The sequence below is a fragment of the Populus euphratica genome, unplaced genomic scaffold, assembly GCF_000495115.2.
Source record: "Populus euphratica unplaced genomic scaffold, PopEup_1.0 scaffold1159.1, whole genome shotgun sequence".
In the NCBI taxonomy this organism is placed as follows: Eukaryota; Viridiplantae; Streptophyta; class Magnoliopsida; order Malpighiales; family Salicaceae; genus Populus; species Populus euphratica.
The window spans coordinates 32079-52699 of NW_011501011.1; the positions used below are offsets into that span (position 1 = coordinate 32079).

The 20621-nt window shown below is 34.3% G+C and overlaps 2 protein-coding genes across 3 annotated transcripts; one reads left to right on the top strand and one right to left on the bottom strand.

Moving 5' to 3' along the window:
- The first annotated feature begins 478 nt into the window (after positions 1-478).
- LOC105117049 (putative RNA-binding protein Luc7-like 2) lies at positions 479-7169 on the top strand. Of its 2 annotated transcripts, XM_011014585.1 has the most exons (14): positions 479-829; positions 935-987; positions 1093-1261; positions 1340-1403; positions 1927-2006; positions 2144-2297; positions 2897-2958; positions 3114-3176; positions 3760-3818; positions 4136-4217; positions 5519-5559; positions 5656-5901; positions 6732-6799; positions 6873-7169. In XM_011014585.1, the coding sequence occupies exons 1-13, from the start codon at positions 683-685 to the stop codon at positions 6748-6750; spliced, it is 1239 nt and encodes a 412-aa protein (XP_011012887.1). In that variant the 5' UTR covers positions 479-682; the 3' UTR covers positions 6751-6799; positions 6873-7169. The 2 variants fall into 2 exon arrangements, with proteins under 2 accessions (XP_011012887.1, XP_011012886.1); XM_011014584.1 differs by having other exon boundaries at positions 6732-7080.
- A 5327-nt stretch (positions 7170-12496) lies between these two features.
- LOC105117050 (aspartic proteinase-like protein 2) lies at positions 12497-19106 on the bottom strand. Its single transcript, XM_011014588.1, has 10 exons — positions 18629-19106; positions 18164-18293; positions 17810-18057; positions 17012-17236; positions 16120-16282; positions 15952-16025; positions 15429-15519; positions 14379-14454; positions 13817-13888; positions 12497-12908 (listed from the first exon to the last, which is right to left on the bottom strand). The coding sequence occupies exons 1-10, from the start codon at positions 18850-18852 to the stop codon at positions 12760-12762; spliced, it is 1452 nt and encodes a 483-aa protein (XP_011012890.1). The 5' UTR covers positions 18853-19106; the 3' UTR covers positions 12497-12759.
- Between the last annotated feature and the right edge of the window lie 1515 nt (positions 19107-20621).

The window sequence follows — 20621 nt, forward strand, 5'->3', positions numbered from 1 at the left end:
ATTTTTTATTTAGAAATTAATTAACATAATATTTTTTTAAAATTTATTTTTACTATTTGAATATCAAAATGATTTTTTACTATTTAAACATCAAAACAATCTAAAAATAATTTTAAAAAATTCTTAAAAGCAGGTGTTTAAGAGTGTGGTAGTTATTATATTTTAAAGTGTTTTTTATACATAAATGTATTAAAAAAATATTTTTTATTTTTAAAAAATTATTTTTAGTACCATCAAAATAATTTAAAAATAAAAAATTAAATTAATTTTAATTAAAAAATATTTTTTTTAATTTTTTAAAAATACTTCTAAATTATAAAAATAAATGGGATAATCAGCAGGATCTGCCTTGGCTGGTTGGACCAATGACCTACGGATCTCCACCGGTTCATAATTTGGTTGCGTTCAAACTCTGCCCATCACAAACCAACATGTCACGCACGAGGCCGGTCAAGTAAATAAATACCTCAGACGACGAGGGAATAGAGTCTAGAGACAAAATCACATTATCTACCAAAAAGCAGCAGCAGTAATTTAACCAAGGATAGATAAGTAAGAAATCAAGCCCAAGCCCTAGAGGTCCCGAGTCTCTCCCTCGATCTCAACAAACACAGGGAGAGAAGAAGCAGTGCTTGCTGCTTAGTTTGTTTGTCTGTCTCAGTGGAGATTGGAGAAACCAGAGATGGATGCGATGAGGAAACAGCTGGATGTGCTCATGGGAGCAAATCGAAACGGCGACGTAAGAGAGGTCAATCGCAAGTACTACGATCGTGATGTCTGTCGCTTGTACTTGGTTGGCCTTTGCCCTCACGAGCTTTTCCAACTAACGGTATTATATTTTTGTTTTTCACTTCTATTTAATCTTTCCTATTTTCCTTTTCTTAGATTTCTAAAACCCTAACATAACATCTCTCTGTTTTTTTTTTTTTTTAAGAAAATGGATATGGGACCATGCCCGAAAGTCCATTCACTGCAGCTGAGGAAAGAGTACGCCTCACTTTCATTTCATATATATTTTTTTTAAATTTCATTTACCAATGTTGAATATATAAATGTATGTATGTATAATAAAAGTGTAAGATGTATCCCTAGATATGAAGAATCGAGGGCGAAAGGTGTTGATAACTATGAGATAGAGTTAGAGAATGTTATCGATAAGCTCATTGTCGAATGTGATAAGAAAATCGGTAGAGCACTTAAGCGTCTTGAAGATGAAGATGCGAAGGCTGCTATTGCGATTTCAGTCACTGAGGTTACACAGGTGATGGCAGCATTACCACTCTTTTTGTTTAATTCCCTATGTTTCTTGTTAAATAATTTGAATTTTTCTAAATTACAGAATGCTGAGGTAGGTGAGTTGTCGAAGCTGATTAAAGAGAAGCTGAAAGAAGTTGACAAATATGGTGAGATTTATTTAATAGAACTAGTTTGAGATCTTTTATTTCAGGACTTCTTTGCCGATGATGCTACAAAATATGTTTGATTGTTATCTTTTTGTTAATGTTAGAATCCAGTAACCATTTCCATGCAGCCAGAATGACAATTATTTTGAAGTTTCCTGTCTTGAGCAAGTTTATGCAGTGAATTAACTAGCTCGGATAAAGTTTAGTCATTTGTTGACATTCATTAATTTTACCAATTAACAATTATCTAGAACATTGTTGATGTGCACATTGAAGAAGTATGAAATAATTATATAAGGTTGTGCAGCTTATTGAAATAGCTTGTTTAGTGGTTGTATAATTGTTGTAATTGCTACCTTTTTGTTTGATTTGGGATATCGGCTATCTTTTTAGCACGTATTATGAACTGATGTGGATAGTGTGCATGGATTTTTCCGTTGTTACATGAAAATTTTAGTGTAGTTGGGTTTTAATCTGCTTATATTGGTTTTGTACTGACATACGTATTGCTATAAATCTGCAGATCTTGAAGGCAAAACAGATTTTAAAATTCAAGTTTTGGAAGAAGTGGAAAAACTCAGAACTGAAAGAGCAGAGAAGCAGGTATAGAGCATCCATTTTGTTTGTTGGGCCAACCATTATCTTTTGCATAGTCTTATATGAATTTTTTCCATTAGAAAAACAATTCTGCAAACTTGAATCTCATTTTGGCTTCTATGCATGTGGCAATCTTGTGGCAGTCTGCATTGCTTTTGGAGGCCTTCAATAAAGACAGGGCTTCTTTACCAGCACCCATGCTGACCCCCCCACCACCAGCACCCATGCCATTACCTACTCCTGATCCTCGCACCCAAGAGATGATAAATGAGAAGCTGAAGAAAGCTGAGGATCTTGGTAAAAGACTCTAATCATTCATACTTGTTTGTCTTTTAGGTTTCATTAAATGCTTCAAGTTAACACAACATACTTATGTTGTATGCATGTTTCCCATTGTGTTTGTGAGTTTCAAAGCAATAGTAGTCATTTCTCCATATTAACCCCCATTCTTTTATTGTTTCCCTTTTCTCCTATTCTCTTTCTTTCCAAAATAAAAAAAAAGTTAAAAAAATATAGAAAGATCTGAGAAGAAATAGTATCCAGTAATTAGCTTTGCTCATTATATTTCTTAACATCCTCAGGCATTTTATAACCAGTTGGAAAATATGGTATTATTAGGTTACCTGACACCCATTGTCAATATGCACCTGGTTTCCTCTTTCTTGGGCCTACTATGCTGTTATCTTTCAGATATAGATGTCTGTTTGGAGGTTCTATTTTTTTTATTATAGTTTATTAAAACATGAAAATCTAGTAGGCTATACTATTTATGTTTTTGTGCGCGCGCGCAGTGTCCTGTGTGCATTTTAGAGATCTGGGTAGACAATGTTGTATGTATTGCCCTTTTATTTCCAGGTTATCTTATGCAGTTCTCAACCTCTTACGCATTCTCTCAGGTGAGCAAGGAATGGTAGATGAAGCTCAAAAAGCATTGGAAGAGGCTGAAGCACTTAAGAAGGTTTTTAATTTTTAGATTTTGGCTTGCATTACTTTTGACCTTGGTGTTTTTGTCCCTCTGTTCTATTGTCTTTCTCATTCTGCTCCTTTCTATCCATCTTGGTCTATTTTAGTTCTATGGAGTATTCTGACTGCTTATACTTCCTTTCTCCTCAGCTTCCTGCCAGGCAGGAACCTACTGCAGATTCCTCCAAGTATACTGCTGCTGATGTGCGCATTGTGAGTGTTCTTACCATAGTTTTAATCATCTGATTTCTACCTCGTTTTGTTATTTTCCAAAGCCAAAGAAACAAATGACAAAGGACACTGGTCTACCAAGAATCATTGAATTTCTCACAAACATCAAAAGGAAAGTTAGAGCTGTGCAATTTGATACCTGACATAATGCTAGGAAAATAGATCTTGAGTTACTTGACACATCAAAGACAATTTGACTGTTTAGGCTTGTGTACCTCCCTCAAAATTTTTCATGTAATGTGAAACTAAAATATCCATCAAATCCATTCTGAAATATGCATATTTAAAGTTCATAATCTGTTCATTTATGCATTGTTATCAGCATGAAAATGTTTGAAATTTGAGCACAATAGGAACTTTCCATTGTGTTTCTGCCCTTTAATGGAAATTTAAGAATCATTGAGGTACAATTTTTCAGAATGTGCTTTCTTAAGCATACAGCTTATCTTTTCCCTGTTTTATAGTGGCAATCTGGGAGAATTTAGGTATTTAGCTCTGTTCATGCTCAGTAATTTGGGTCCTCTAATTCACCATATCTATCTCCTATTTTTTTTTTTAATTTCAGACTGATCAGAAGCTACGTGTTTGTGACATTTGTGGAGCTTTTCTAAGCGTATATGACAGGTATAATTTTGATCTTATCTCTCCAAACAAGTGCAGTCCTCTTCTCTTCTTTCTTTCTGAGGGAAACAAATAGTATTTGGGGTTTCAAGTGGTTCATTTTTTGACCCGACTATATACGTCCTTGTTACCAGCAGGCTTTTGGGCCCAGTTTTACGAGGATAACTTTTGCAGCTAAAGAATGTGCGTCTTTTTTTTGTTCTGTATGTTTGTAGACCATGATATAGTTAGAATATTATGTGGCAACATATTATGCATGCGCTTCCCTTTCATCCTTTCATTTTTGACATCTTCATGAAATGCCTTTCTGCTCTTTTCAGTGACCGGCGTCTTGCAGATCATTTTGGAGGGAAGCTTCATTTAGGCTACATGCAAATTCGTGAGAAACTCACTGAGCTTCAGGTGTGCAAAACAAAAAAATTGCTTGCTTCTACTATTTACCAATAGATCCATTGTCTTTCATAGTTTCATTTTTCAGATTAATTGTGCAAAATGTTGAACATATCAAAATCATCTTAATTATGGTCTCCAATTTTCTATTGACGAAAATCATAAGCTCAAAGTTTTGCTGTAGTTTAGGCATTAAATTGAAAACAATAACTAGAATTGGCATGCTGTGCTATGTGGGATAAATATAGTTGTTTTACCTCTTTGGGATGTATTTAAGCTGGTATTGTGAATATGTTGGCTCAGGTGCTGGTATAATGTTTCACATTCTACTATAGAGATTCCCAGTTAGTATTTGATCTGTGAGTTTTCTGACCTTGAAGAAGAATAATCTGTTTTCAGTTTTTCCCCCATTTTCCTTATTATAATCTGGTATAGCTGCTGAACTTTGATAGGGATGTAACTCTTTGAAAAAGACATTTGGTGTATTGGTGTCAAATATGCAACGACACTGTCTAATCTGTAATGTGGTTGGACGTGATGCATGCTAAATGATCATTTTTGGACAATCAAAGACGTTGGATGCATCCTAGTATTTATCTTGTCAAAAGATAAAAGAATTGTTTTTATGATAACAAATCATCTGCTTTTTGCTGACCCTTTCTGTGAAGGAATATGTGGATCTTGTTCAAAGTGTTACAGGAAATTTCAATTTGGTGAGTTAAAGAAAGCAGAATAAAAGGTTGTTTTAATAAGCTGAGCCTCCTTTTGTTTATGCGGCTTAGTTGGAGAAATTTCACTTGAGTGTGTCTATTTTGTCAAGCTGCATCCAAAAACTGGGGTTAATTGTGGTGGTATGTATTATTGATGTGGTCTGGCTGTTATAGTTGCAATTTACTGAAAGAATTGAAAAAAAAGGGGGGGAATGGGTTAGGAAAAATAAGCAAAGGTAACTTTAACTTGTGCTATTTATTTTACATTAAATTTCCTTTGAAAGCGCATTGGTCTTGTTTTGATGATGCGTCCCTTCTACTTGGTGCATGTGTGCTTGCATTTGAGTCGGTACATCCTTATCATTAAGGAGCTTTCCTGTTTCGGCCTTTGGGGTGGTGTTTGTGACTGCTTGTTGGGGGTGCTAAATTTATTGTGAAACAATGTTTAAGTGGTCAAGTAGAGACATTTGCAATTGGGAATAGCTGTTCCTCTTCATAAATTGGTGGCATTTCTCATTTGGGTTTGTCTTTATATCAAATGAAATGATATTTCATGTTATTAAAGAATGGTTTTCAGTTCATTCTTCATAATTAATTTTCCAGGAAAACAAGCACCGCAAGGTTGACCGGCACGATGATCAGAGGTATTCTTATTTGAGTTACTACCTGATGGATCCAGTTTCTTATTGCAATTTTCTTCTTTCCTTGACCATTGAATTGCTGATATTATTATGTTGTAGATCGAGAGAACGAAGTAGAGATCGCGATAGAGAACCAAGCAGGGATCGAGATCGGGGAGATAGCCATGACCGGGGGAGAGAGTATGATCGAAAAAGCAGAGATCGTGACAGGTATAATGACCGGGATCGTGGATATGATCGCGAACGTGACAGAGGTTCAGAGCGCTCCCGCAATTATGATCCAAGAAGTCGTCGCAGATCACGTTCTCGGTCAAGGGAACATTCTAGGGATTATGATCACCGCAGGTTGTTATTTACCCGTGTCTGGCTGGTTGTTTGTTGTTTTACCTTTTCTTTTTAATCAGTGACTATTCATCTTTTTAAATTGATTCCACTTTTTGTTAGAGTTGGATAAATGTGTTTAAGCTTTTAAATATAATAAAAATAACACTAGAGCTCAAGCAATTAATATATGCGTGAGAAGTTGAGAAGTTATTGTTACGCATCTGCATGCTCCACTTTGAAATTGAGAATAGAATGAAATGATTCCTAGCTGTGCTTGTAAGGGAACAACTCATAAGATGGTATCTCCCATGATGCTTGAGGGGGGAATAAATTCTTGTTATCATTTGAAAACCTATTTTGTAAGTGATATCCAAATTAATTCCTCATTTCCTTTCCTCCCTGAACTGCGTAACTTTCCTTATTTTTTTTTCCCCCTTCAACTCTCCATTAAACAAAGAAATTTTCGGTGAGGAGCATTGAGAAATGTCAAAGCTCTGGACTTCCTGTTGCAAAAGTTTTGTTTTGCAAAAAAAAAAAAAAATGATTTCTCAATTGTTATTGATTCAAATTACTTGTTTTTAGTGCTTAGATCTATGGCCACTGAAGTTGTTTCCTTGTCATGCACCTAATCCACTCTGACAGTCCTGTGTTTATTGTGGCATCAACTGTTCAGAATTTGATTGTGGTCAATTGCTGTAGCACCCCAGATATTATACTTACCTGAAACTATTCAGTTAAAATGTTAGCGTATTTGGTTGAAATGTGGACTATTTGATTGTCTTTGTTGCTTTAATGCTAACTGTTTATCCTTCTAGCATGTTACTGATGGCTCCCTTTACTCACTTTGGCAGGCGCTATGATCGGTACTAAGATTGTGTTGTTGAGCAGTTGGGCATGGAAACTTGTGTTTGTTGCCTAGGTCAGTAAACTTGTGGTTTTGAAGTTTATGTATGATTTTCTGTCTTTCTGATACTTTTAGTGGAGTTTGACAGTTATCTGCTAATATCGTGGATACCAACTACTACGTAGATTTTCTTGACTTCTATGTTTAAGAGGTATGAGTTGACCTGTTTTCCAAGTTTTTATGTTTCAAGTTATGCATATGCTACATGAATCTCAAAGCTGCTCCCTCTTCATTATTGCCATTGATCCGTAATCAAAATGGTCATGTACAACAATTGGCTCACCATATTAGCTTTATATTGTTCATGTATGGATTTTTACTTGGAGAGAAGGTTCAGCATGAATGTGCGTTGTGTGCAATCTCAAAATTACATCATTGTTGTGTGTATATAATCCTTCAATTTCGTTCAACAGTGAATGTATAACTGTCCTTGGGGGTGATGCATTTTCTATCTCCCTCCTCCTCACACATGCACACAAGCATGTGCGTGCGCAGCCCAATAGATATAACTTCCCTTGCTCCATACCGAAGCTAGGAGCTTATCTACAGAAAGTTGCTGACCCTTTTTTTAGTTTATAAGTCGGCTTGAATGGTTTATGCTACTGGTGGTGTAGAGCATGCTGCTCTGACTAATAGCAACTCTTTTCCCATGAAAAAACAAACGCACTATTTTTTGGGTCCAGGAAAGTTGAATTGGGATGCACAGCATGGAGCTAGTACTTGTTTATTTGTTTTATATTTGCTTAGTAATGTAGTTTCCTTCACCAAAGTGAAAGTCAAGACATGTAAATTCTAGATAAACGTCCGTAAAGAGGAATCCAATGGCTGTGAGATGCAGCTGAATTCAATATAGTCTGTCAAATTTGTCTGATATTTGGGGGCTTCCTGAGCATATGCTTTTTGAGCTGGCATAAAAAATCCCAAGACTGAAAGAAATGTAGGTGCTTTTGCGTTCATCACTTCTTCTCCTTTCTGTACAAGTTAAAGATTGTTTCATTGCTTTCTGAGACGTTGAAGCAAGAAACGTAGTTTCAGGTAGATTTTGTTAGTGCCTGGTGAACACAAGGTCAAGCTTATAGAAATCCACTATGACATTCAAGTGGGTGAGGTGCCGATTGATTCTCCTCCTGTACATTATAACGTAAAAAAAAACAATTAAAAACTCAGCTACTTGCCAGCAGTTATATTTTTCTGTCAAATTGTTACCAGCTGAAGAAGAGTCTAATAACCAGTGATGGTAACTTAAGGTGCCAACGGGTTGAAGGTGCTTGGATGGTGCTGCACGGTTTAGACGAATCACAAGACTTAAATCTGCTCATGGATTTCCCTTCCAGTGGTCCTGTCTAACGCAAGTCCAGCGAACTGGCCATTATCTGTGGGGGTTCCTGATTTTGGAAAGTTAAATGTATGTGAGTGATGGTTATGCTGTAGGCTACCAAGATAATGGCCTATTTTCCTCGTTGACATGGTGGGAATTAACTGTGCTTTATAATGGATTTCTGCAATTAAGAATTCGTCAGGAGCCAACTTGTGACTGAGCTCCTGTCTCGTCACTTTGGAGAGGATACCAACTCGCTTGGATTTGCGTGTGTAAAGCATGCGAGTCAAGGTTAGCAACTAGACGCCTTGAATGGGTTGGGTGATCGTTAGACGGCCTTCGTGACGATTTCTAACATTTATTGTGCTTTTTTTTTTTTTTATTAATTCCTGCTAAGAGAACGCAAAACATCTTTTGGAGATGTGAAGGGTCCTTTGCCGAGGACCTATCTATTGACGTGTAGTGATTTTTTCAGAAAACAAAATATACAAAGTGTTTCATTCGAAATCCTAAATGAAGGGAAGGGACGAGTGATAAAGAGAATATTTAAGATGTGAAATGATTCCTTCCCTCTTCAAATTGAGAGCATCCAAAAGGCTTATCTTGGTTTAGCTATGAATTCTTGAGCAATTAAATCCCACAGATAAAAATAAGGAAACAGTACGCTGGATGCTTAACTATGTTCTTGACTGCTGATCGTGGAGATGAAGTGTATGTAACCAATTCCCATTTCTCTAATGTGCCTATCTGCAATTCCCACACCAAAAACCCTATCAAAACCCAGCCCCTTTTCTTCCTTCAACCCTGCACTAACTCATTAGCGGGTGTGCTCAATCCATCCTCACCAGAGGCTTCGAGTTTATTGAGTGGATTAAAAGAGGATATTAGACCTCTGCTCAAAACACTCAAAACCATAAGCAGATTCAACCAAGAATGGTAAGAGTTAGCAAAAATGCCAGAATGAAGAGATCAAAGATTCAACCAAGAAACAACTTCTCCCATGAAGCAAGCAAGATAGCAAACAATGCTTCCTCAAAACCTTATAATCATTCAAAGGTGGAGACTGTGCAGGGACCAAAATATCAAGGTAAGAGCTTACATGACCAGAGACGAAGGCTGGGATGGTGTTTCAGATGTGGTAGCAAATGTGCACCCGGCCATCAATACAACGATAAAAGCTTACACATGATGGAAGGCGTGAAGGACGAGCAAGAAGAATCTTTAGAAGTAGCTGAAAGAGAAAACAATGTGATTGTGGGGGGGAGAAGGAATAGTGGAGGAATACGGGTCATCATTGAATGCATTAGTAGAAACCTATGCTCATAACACTATAATTAAGTAGTGGAAGAAATCCCATATTCAAGTTTTGTGGCCTTTTTGGCTCTCTTCTTCGGTGGTGAGAAAACCAAGATTTAGCCAGTACGTGAGGTTCATCGCTACGCAAGCCGTGACTTTAGATGTTCTATCCAGCCTTTGTTTTTCTTTTGTTTATCGGTAGGTGAGTTCTGTTTTGGTTAAGACTCCTTGTTTGCCCTTCATTGCTGGTAGACAACTCTGAGTGACATTTTTTTTTTAATTTCTTGGAAAGTGAAAAGGTACAAGTGATTGAAGCAGTATGTAAGGGCAGTCTACTAGTGGTTTCTTCTCTGTGCATTGCTAGCTTTGTTCTTTATTCTGGCACCTTTTTGCCAAAGATGATGTTTTTTTTCCCGGTTATATCAATGGGGAATTGTCTACAAATTAAAGCTTAATGTTTTGTGATGGACAATGTGCTTACTTTCCGGGCGATTTCTTGAACTAGATCGATCTTATTTGTGTTTTTCAGCAGAAAGCAATCTGATAATTATATACTCCTTTTCAAGTAACTGTACTCGTCGGATCGTCAAAAGCTGCGGGAGAAGCAGCCTTGAACTGCTCTGGAAAACTTGCCAAGAACTAGTCCAGGAGAAATCAGGCTTGTATGCAGCAGAAATCTGAAGGACATCCTTCCTTCCATCCACTAGAACCACATCGTCCGGCCACCACAGGGCACAAATGATTCCTGTGGAAGAAAATATGAACTTGCTGATTTCTATAATTTTTCTTACTTAGTAATGATTTTTCTTGTTCTTTTGTCTAATAATTTCTTCAGATACACTAATTCTCAATTTATTGAACTCATCATCACCATCATTACGTAAAATAACATTAAATACTGCAAAAATCTTCATAACACAATTACAACACAATTTGTAAAAGCTATCAAGAAAAATTATTATTCATTCCTCTACGCATAGCTAACCACTGAGGGTCTCATTAATCCCTTAGTTTCTTCATCAATTCATCATAAATTTATTCATTTTACATTGATTGTAGAAACTCAATTCATAATAATTTACATTTCCCTCGAATTTTTATCTAGGACCCTATTCAATTTTGCAAAAATATAATGAAAATCAAGAAATTTTTATTCAAGTTGACATAAACATGTTCTAAACATCCTGCCAAGTAGTAATTAGAGTTTCTAACACTATCCAGATTAAGTTTTCTTCAAGTCTCCTTCTTTCTCTTATCCTTTCTTCACTTTCTCCTCTAAATATTCTCTCTCTCTCTCTACAAATGCTCCTTGATCTTAGTATTTTCTTGTATTTAATCCTTCTTTAAACCCACCTTAAACCTCAATCCCTCTTTCCCTAAGCATCTGCACAAGAATATTTTTGAAATTTTTCATGCCCTCCTCTCTCTTTTTTTTTTTTCATGTGTTGCTGCCAGCCTTGGAGGAAATAAAAGAGAGATTGAAGTTCTCAAAATTTAAAATTTTGCCTCACATTTTCTTTAATTCATTATTTTGTTATTTTCCTAAACTTCCTCTAATATTTAATACCCTTCTTTATACTAACTTGGTCCAAATTCCCTTTCTTATTTTCAAAACAATCCCTCTAATCATTATTTATTTTCACCATAATAAAATCCTCATGATGTCTTATTTATCAATTCTTTATTATTTTATAAAAGTTTACTAGGGCTTATAGATAAACTAAAATTGACTGTGAAAGGTAGAATCCAGTGAGCTTAATATATAAAACTACAAGGACCAAATAATAGATAAAATAAGACTTCATAGATCAAAATAAATTTAGGGTTGAAAAGTGAATTGCTAGAACATCAGAAACCAAATAATAAATAAGTTAAAACTTCATGGATCAAATTGAAGTTTTCTGTGCTGAAAGGGGGTATGGTTTAATTTTTGTTAAGTTGGTCATTATTCTTTTAATTTCTATTTTTAACTATAATTAAAGTTTTATTTGGCAAAATGGATGTGCATTCATTTCGCACACGTGAGAGCATTTAAATTGAAAGAAATCTCAACTATATTTAAAGGATGAAATTGCATAAATTTTTTTTGATAAATAAAATAAAATAAAATAAAATAAAGTATTATTCATATTAAAAGTGAATTCTAAGTAGTTTTATGGTTCCATTTAGGAGGATAGATTTGACACTTCAAAGACATCCCCGTTAATTAAAAAATTACGTGACCCATTTTTTTCTCTCATCCTTCTTCTACCTCTGCCGGCTCTTATCTCTTGCTCTTTCTCCATTAAAACGAGGAGCAAAACATGAGAACTTAAGTAATGAGGATTGGTTTTCACCAATATATTATTTTTAAATTATTTTAATATATTGATATTAAAAATAATTTTTTTAAAAATAATTTTTATATATTTAAAAGCGAAACATATTTTAAAAAATAACCTTTATTATTATCCTAAATATTTTCAGAAACATATTTTAAAAAATAACCTTTATTATTATCCTAAACATTTTCAAAACCAATGATTAAACTTGTTATGGCCGGAATTAATCATGAATTAATTAAGTGTATATTTATTTTAAAAATCATATTTAATCAAATAATATTATTTTTTCTAAAGATAACTTGAACTAACTTTTTTTTTATATAAAAATATCAACGAAATAATTGATCCGTTAAAACAAGTCAACTTGGAGATGATATGTATTTTGAAGACCCAACCCCAGCCAGTGTACAAGTCAGCTGGCCCCAAGTAACTTATTAAATGAGAACATTCCCTCTGTTTTTGAGCTGGAAACGGATAAATCTTCCAAATTTATTTAAACAGAATTATCACTCAGTTCATCATATAATTGAATTATTTCGGATTTTTTTCCCAGTGCCGAATTAATAAATGACAAGTTGCCCAATATAACTGGCTGAATTAGTGAAGTCCAAGCCACCGCCTGTGAGAAAAGGAGACTTCTACTATGTGCCAGTGTTTACCTGTTATAAAAAGAATGCAGAGCTGAAAGAATACAAGTAAATGGGGTCTCGAGACAAAACTTGGGATATATTGAGGGGGGAAATAGACAACTAGACAGCAAATGACGCTTTGTGAAATAAAAGGGCTCATGCCCCACACGAGCCTCAAATAATTCATTCTATAATATGCTAACAGAAGTACATTTGAAGAGACAAGGCAAGAACAACACTCGAAAAGTTCATCTGCTGGTGGTAATGTAATGGTGAATTGAACAAAAGAAAGCGTTTTGTGTAGATAAAGAGGAAAAAGATATTCAAGAATGAACTATACCCAGCGTGTTCTGATTACATTATTGTACACAACAAAAGCAAAGAATGTTGTTCCAATTATTGCACTTATCATGTAAATCTATGCAGCATAGCTAATAGAAACAACAAAAACGTTACGATTCTTCCGCTTAGAAGGGGAGACGCGGACGAAAGATTCTCAGCACCAACAGAATACACTGATCCAGATTTATCATCCTTCACTTTGATGCTTGAAGAGCCTAAAAGCAACCATAGCGTAGTTTGAGAAAGGCCACACTTAATAGAAAATGAAAAATAAAGAAACATCTTCGTTCTTAAAACAGATACAGAATGGTGTTGGATGAATATCATCTAAGAAACAGAATCCTACAGAAAAAATGGCACCCATTTTGATTCCATGTCAATAATTTCTTTAGCATTTAATAACCCTTTGTGAGCTGATAAAAAAAACACAACGGGCATAACAAATCATCAACATATAAACTGAAGATATTTTACACCTTTTCAGTTAAATTTCTCCACTTGGATTGTATATATAAGCTACACCGATGAAGTAGCAATCAATTCATCTTTCCTCTTAATTTCTGAATCAGTGACATTTTCTTTTGCACGTCTGTCTAATTTGTAGATTATAAACACAACCTATTTATCCTGATTCACTTGAGCATTTAACCAGTCCTTATATCTATCAGCATATTTTTAAGAAAAAAAATGCAAAGTGTAGAACACTTGCTTCAAACACATGAACAACTAAGCCTCAATACCAGACTAGTTATGTTGCCTCCATGGATCCTTTTGCAACATATAGCTGGATTATAAAGCACATCTGCTTCAGCATCAAAGCATTTTAAATGCTTCAGTACCACTTCACCCCATGCTATCTCAGGTCTACCTCTTGCCCCCTCTCCTTCCTTGACAACTTATCACTTCTCCAAACTGGGCCTCTAGTGGCCTATGCAAAGATATCACATGGAATGTGGGGTTCAAGACTAATCCATGCCTAAAACCATGGCACAGACACCACTCTGCCAAAATGCGTATTAAATACATGATTATCTATTTCTTTATTTACTTTAGTAGGTCGCTTGTAAATTACACAAATGAAGAATCACAACTAAAGCTCATAAAAACAGCAAATGATACTTACAGTTGTACTCTGTCCATCCAATGGCCTGATTTTCGATATCATATAATACAAGTTTATTAGAAAGCACCAAATCTGCATTAGGAAACAATTGATGTAGTTAATAGACAAATAATCCAAAAAGGACCTTTTTATTTTTCTTAGCATCATGTAAAAACAAATATTATTAGACCAATTACTCCCAGCTCCAGAAAATTAAATTTGAGTGTCTCAATTTCTTCTAGAAGAATCTATGCAATTGACCCCAAAAATACAAAGAAGTTGTTGGGCACTAAGTAAGAGAAATATTGAAATTTAAAACTGAATGTTGGATTGCTAAGTACTAAGTTAATTTCCCTTCATAATTGATGAATATCCAGAGTCTTCAGCCAATTGTAAGGGGAGAGAGATTTAGATGGGTTTATTCAGCTCCTCGGTAATTTTATTAATACACAAGTGGTATTGATTATGATTTTCATACATGGATGAGTCTGATGCATGAATATATAAAGTTATCGAGCAGGTTGAGTGACACACAATGCACAAGAGGAGGCTGTTTGCATGTAGAACCAACTAAAGACCATACCTCCTAAAAGTGTCATATCCCTCCCATCCTTTGATTGCATCCCACCATTCTGCCACCCAAAACACCAAATATCTTCCTGTGGAAAGATGATGACAATAACATATTAACTCTTTGGCTGGGAAACAGTTATTTTTGGAGACACGCAAACTAAGATTCAAACAAGCAATGTTCCTTTCGGATGTCCTGAAAATAATATTTAAATTTTGCAAATCTAAAAATAGATAATAGGACGCCCACAGCAAATTTTACCAAGGACTGACTAAATGAAACATGCAATTAATTACCAGTATTATTTCAATTTCTAAAGTTTATTACCTGATATTTGCTAATGTTTGGCTGGTCATAAACAGTATATGATTCTGCCTTCATTATGAATATTAATAAAGCATAGCTCAAACACTTGTCACGCACGACCCATCAGCCTATCACAACCAATGAAATCTACAACGGTAAAACATTTTCTACAAGTTGGTTGAAAACAACATAGATGATCCTATACATGTGCACAATTAATTACTTCACTTTCAAATCCAAAAACTAAAACTCATGCTATGTAACCGCAATACCACCAATATCTTTTATAAATCACACTTGATTGATAGGGAAATTTAATTACAATTGCATTTACATGATTGACTTATCATAAAATCTATCTAAAATAGATTTCTTTTCCAATTCATCTATGGAGTTGAATACCTCATTCAAGAATTGACCGATATGAATTTCTTAATTGACTAGTATGAAGCATCTGATTTTTCTAATATTTGGCTGGTCATGCAGCAGAAATGGATTTATCCCAGAACTAGAGATAGCTCAAAAAATAATCCCTACTCTGCCTTACAAAGTAAACAATAAAAATAGGACAGAAAAGATGCAATAAAATATAAAATAGAATCATAGTAGCTAGAACTACTTTTCAATTCAAACAAAACATACCCTTCCATGTTAGACATACTTCCTAAGCAAAAAACTTTAAAGAAAACCACCAAATAATGAAAATGATGCACTAAACATGAAGATTCTCTTAAAGTAGAAAACCATTCTACTTACACTAATTTGGAACAAATAGTCATGGGGATACACCGTTAAAGTAAGTGAGTCTTTAAAGTGAAACTTGATGTCTGGAAATCCATCATCAACACTGCAAGAGGTGAAAAAATAAAATTGAGAAATCTTACAAATAATTGATGAAGAGAGGTGGAATGCCACAACCAAATGCTAAATCAGCAGCTTGGTATAAAAGCAAAAAGGGCCAACAAACTAAAGAACAAAGGTTAACAGTTTGAAAATTACTTTCTAACAGCAACCAATGAACTATATCCGGATATTACAAAATACATTTGAATGGACATCTAAATAATTCCCCACATATGGATTTAATAAACAACAAGAATGTACTTTCAGAGGGTCGGGACAATGACTAGATGAATAGTTAAATGATTGAACTTGGAGCTTTTTTATAAAAAAATAAAATAAAATGCAACAATCATAGTTTCCATGTTAAGTATAGGCTAACAGTAAGTGCTTAAAACCTAAATTTCAAAAGACTAATTACACCTTGCAGGATCCTTACTTTCCACTGTACTTAAAACAGATAAATTGCTCCTCGACAGTATGTAAACTCAAACCAGGCTGCTGACTCCTGATCTAATTAACAAAAAGAGATGAGAAAGAAAACCATGTAAGTCCAAATTACTGTTACAAAAAAACAATAGAAGAAAGTTAAGGAATAGCATGTAACCTCATTCATCATTGAATCATAAACCACCTCTGGAAGATAGGCCAAAGTAGTACCACTATCTATTATTGTTCCTCTCCGATCTCCGGAATCAAATACATCTGTTGGGAGTTCTAGAACTGTACCACCCACCTCAATTTCCTCCATATAAACATTGTAATGTGCCCTAAAATTATCGAGGAACATATAATTAGAAAAGTAAATATTAGTGAGACCTATCCTAAATGAAGAAATTAAAATAAACCTTGTAACAAGATTCACATAAACTGAACAAGAAAAATGCAGTACGTTCTTTGCATAAAAGAAAAAAGAAGCTCATAATGAGTAATCACTTCAGTGGCGTTGACAAGGTGCTGTCTTGTATCCTATAAAATCATTATAAAAAGAAACTACTTAATTAAATAGACATCCGGACTGGCCTTAAATAAACTTGTTACAGAATGTTTTCTCCACCACATGATGACCAGACATGCCCACTTTTGAAATTTAAAGTAACCCATGACCGAGACAGATAATGCACAGTTTAAGTTCATTGCATCATTTTCTTTTAAGTAAAACATTTATTATTTCCAAGATACTGTCTCTGGAATACACATTGAATGAACACTCACGTGGGTCACCTCTCTAACAAAAAAAATAAAGGAAAAAGAAGAGAACATACCACCTTCACCATTAATCTGGTGACTTCATGAATTTTTTTCCCCTTCTTTTCTTTCTTTTATTTATTTCATGTTTTATCTCTGCATATTTTTTGTTTCTTATCGTCTGATCTCTCTATATGCATATAAAGTTGACAATATCAATGGAAGTTAGATAACTAACCACAGCATCAACCATAACTGTAATTATATGAAAGAAAAGAAAAATAAATAAATACTAAGATAGTGCCACATACTGATTTGGTACCATAGGAGTTGTATGCAATTTTGGTGAGACCAATTCCCCAATGGCAAAGATTCCACCTCCATTTACATTATCCAGGCAATGCGCAAAAGCTCTTTTAACTTTTCCAGCTGCAGCAAGTTGTGAAATCATAGATGAATTTGCTTGCCCAAACCCAAGTATTCCATCAAGTGCTTCACCTGATGTACCTAATCCCCCAGATTGTTGAGCTCCACACCTGTTAGACGAGAGATTTTGTAAGTGAAAGAAGAAGCAGTTGACACTATATATTTGTAAACTACAGAAAAAAAAAAACTTAAACAAGCATGGATATGCTAAAATTATTTGTTTCTAGCAATTTAGGCAGAAGGTGAATTCTGTTTTGGTAATTTACTAATTTTATTAAATGGGTCAGAATATCAATATTTTTCAAAATAATAATAACTCGTGTATAGATGATGGGAAATTTTGTCACTGGAAGTTTTGTCACGTGAATAATTGAACATTCAGTTAAAAAATGTTTTAAAATAAGCTATGCCTCAGCCAAGTGATTAATAGAAAACAGCTCCCCAAACCAGGTCATGCTAGCATGAACTCAAGCTATAGCTTTCAGCTACTCAAATCCACCCACAAAGTTGTGCAGGTCATGCTGCATATGGTGCATACATTGTCCTTCCATTTCCAATATCCATTTCATAGGCTAAATTAACAGTTGGACGCGAATGAGTCCTTCGAAATCTAGACACAACATTTGAAATATGTTGAGCAGAGCACGACAAAACCACATTATAATAGGAGAACTGCAACTGACCCAAATGTAATAGTCCCATTTGATAATGCTGTTTGTAGGTTTCCAGTGACTCGCTCAAACTGCACCGCGTCCCTCACAAAGTATCCAGCAGTTGAGCTTCCATCTCCATAAACGACATTGTATTGGCAGGGCAATTCTTTTTTGCAATCAGGAAGTAAGCCATTGTATGTGGAAGTACAGAAATCGTCATCACAAGAAACCCTTGTTGCAGACACAGAGCTGGCTGGATCATACAGTGTCAATTTTATCTGTCACAAAATAACAGAAAAGAAGGCGATTCTTAAATAGAAGTCCTTGCATAATTACGAAGACATCAATAACAAAAAAAACAATCACAGTGATGAAGAAGCATACACCAAGGTCACTTTTTGTGGGACACTTGTCACAGCCGATGCAATTCACCCATAGAATATCGCTCCCAGTATCCACTTGAACATAATAGTCCTTCGATGGATTGCCAAGCCCAATCTTGGCGAAGTAAAGGCTAAACCATTGAATGAAGTAAACCAAATAAGCAGCCAGAACAAACGATACAATAATTATATTATGAAGAACCATATATAAATCCACAATATTCAAAGCAACAGTAAAATAAAAAAAATTCAAACCCCCACAAAAAAATAAGTTCAACCGATCTCAACTTCGGATCCATAACAAAATCAGACCAACCTATAACATAAATAGGTAGCAAACGCTAATATCAAATTATTATAATCATAACAATACATACTTATACATAATACAAAACGAAACAAAAAACAAAAAAACAAGAAAGCAAGCTGGAAGTGATTAATACAAAAAAGAAAGGTACAAACAAACCCAGTTTCAGCAGGATGACCATTGCCACCTAAAGGAAGGTCAACAGAGGAGAGAAGGCGGCTGTGACGGCGAGCATCATGGGCTTTAAATTCAGTAAGGTTGCGTATACGGCCGGCAAATTTATGCTGGACCTTAAAAACCACGTTTCCTAATGAGAAAGAAACCAAACCCAATTGAGCCACCAGCAGTACCATTAACAACGCCACCAATCTCCTTAGATCCATTGCCACCGATGCCACCGCCACCTTCTAAGAAAAAAAAGAGGAAAGATTGTCCTTTTATTTATCTTATGCCAAGAGAATGTCGTTACTGTAGTTTCGGGGAGGTGGAATTAATGGCTTTGCCTTTGGTGTCTGCTTTTTTTTTTGGGTTGGGATTCTTGTAAGAGAGAGAGAAAAGAATTGAAAGGGAGGAGGAGAATAGAAGAGGCAACAAGGAACGTGAGGAGAAAAAGCGCGTTTTCAACGGCAGAGGGAACGTATAAGCTTAGATGAACAATAAATAAACTGAATACTTTTATTTATTTATTTATTTATAGAAACTAGTCTCTGTTCTTTGCTTTCTTTGTTTTTCAGAAACGAGTCTCTGTTCTTTGCTTTCTTTGTTTTTCTACCAAGGTTAGATGCTCCGAGAAACAATTAATTGGTAAATCCTTCTAGCTTCAAAAATTAATTAATTATTTAATTAATAATTAAGAGTACTTCTACGTCATTAACATACATAAAATCTACAAAGGATAAATGATGAAAAGGGTATTTCAAATTACAGTAATAATTATTTTTTAAAATATTTTTTATTTTATAAATAATTAAAATAATTTTTTATTTTTTAAAAATTATTTTATATATAAACAAGATATCAAAACGATGTAGAAAAATTCTAAATACCAGATTGTTTAATTTATTTTAATGTATTCAAATATTTTCATAATTTCTATGCCTTATTTAAACCGGTCAACAGGAGATATGAGGCATTAAACTGCCTAGACAAATCTGGAAGAAAATATACGAATTAATAAATATAGAAATAGGATGGGGTTTTGAATTTAGGTATATTTATTCTGTATAATTTATTTTCAACGAGTCCTCTCATTGGCGGGCCTCTCTTTTGTGGAGACTGAAAAGGCATTTTATAAAGATGGAATTTTTTTTAGTTCAACAGAAAAACCGACAGCGTCTTGACTTTCCTGTCTCCACCATCTGGACTTCTATCTATTTTAAGAACCGCCGTTTCTCTTTGGCCGTTAGTGTTTGTACTCTGGTACGGTATATATTGTTTTCTCCTTTAAAATTAATATTTTTTTAGTTTTTAAAATTTATTCTTAATATTAGTATATTAAAACTATATAATAACATTAAAAAAAATAAAAAGCATGTCCGGGCCGGCGCCTTCATGGTCACCCGACATTTTTTGTTCTTCTAAATTGTCATCGTGTGCAGAAAACAGTTCTATTCTTTAAGAAAAACTAGATTTGTTCTTTGGTTTTATGAAAATTATTTATTTATTATTTTGATACAATATGTGAAGAGAAAAATTATTATATAGAATCATTCTCAAAATATAAAACCATAATATAAACTAAAAAAAAAATATAAGAATCGATAACCAATGACATATTTTTATTGTATATAATAATAAGAATCATGAGATAATGAAAAAAAATTATTGGTTATAGTAATTTAAAATATTGATTGCGATGATGATGTCCACTAGTAAAATAATATAAACGTATCTATAAGCTGCCGAATATTCTATATTACAGTCCTTGTAACATGCCGGCAAAATAACATAAACAAAGCTTAAAAATAATAATAAAAGATTTAAATTAAATATAAAAAAATCTAAAATTAACTTTGAAAATATTGTAAATCTCGAGTAATTTTTTAGCTTTATTTGACAGTTTGTTTTCTTAGGTTGCTATAAAATTATAACTTTGTACAAAACATTACCTTCAAAATCTTTTGTTAAGATTTTAAATTAATCTAATAGTTAA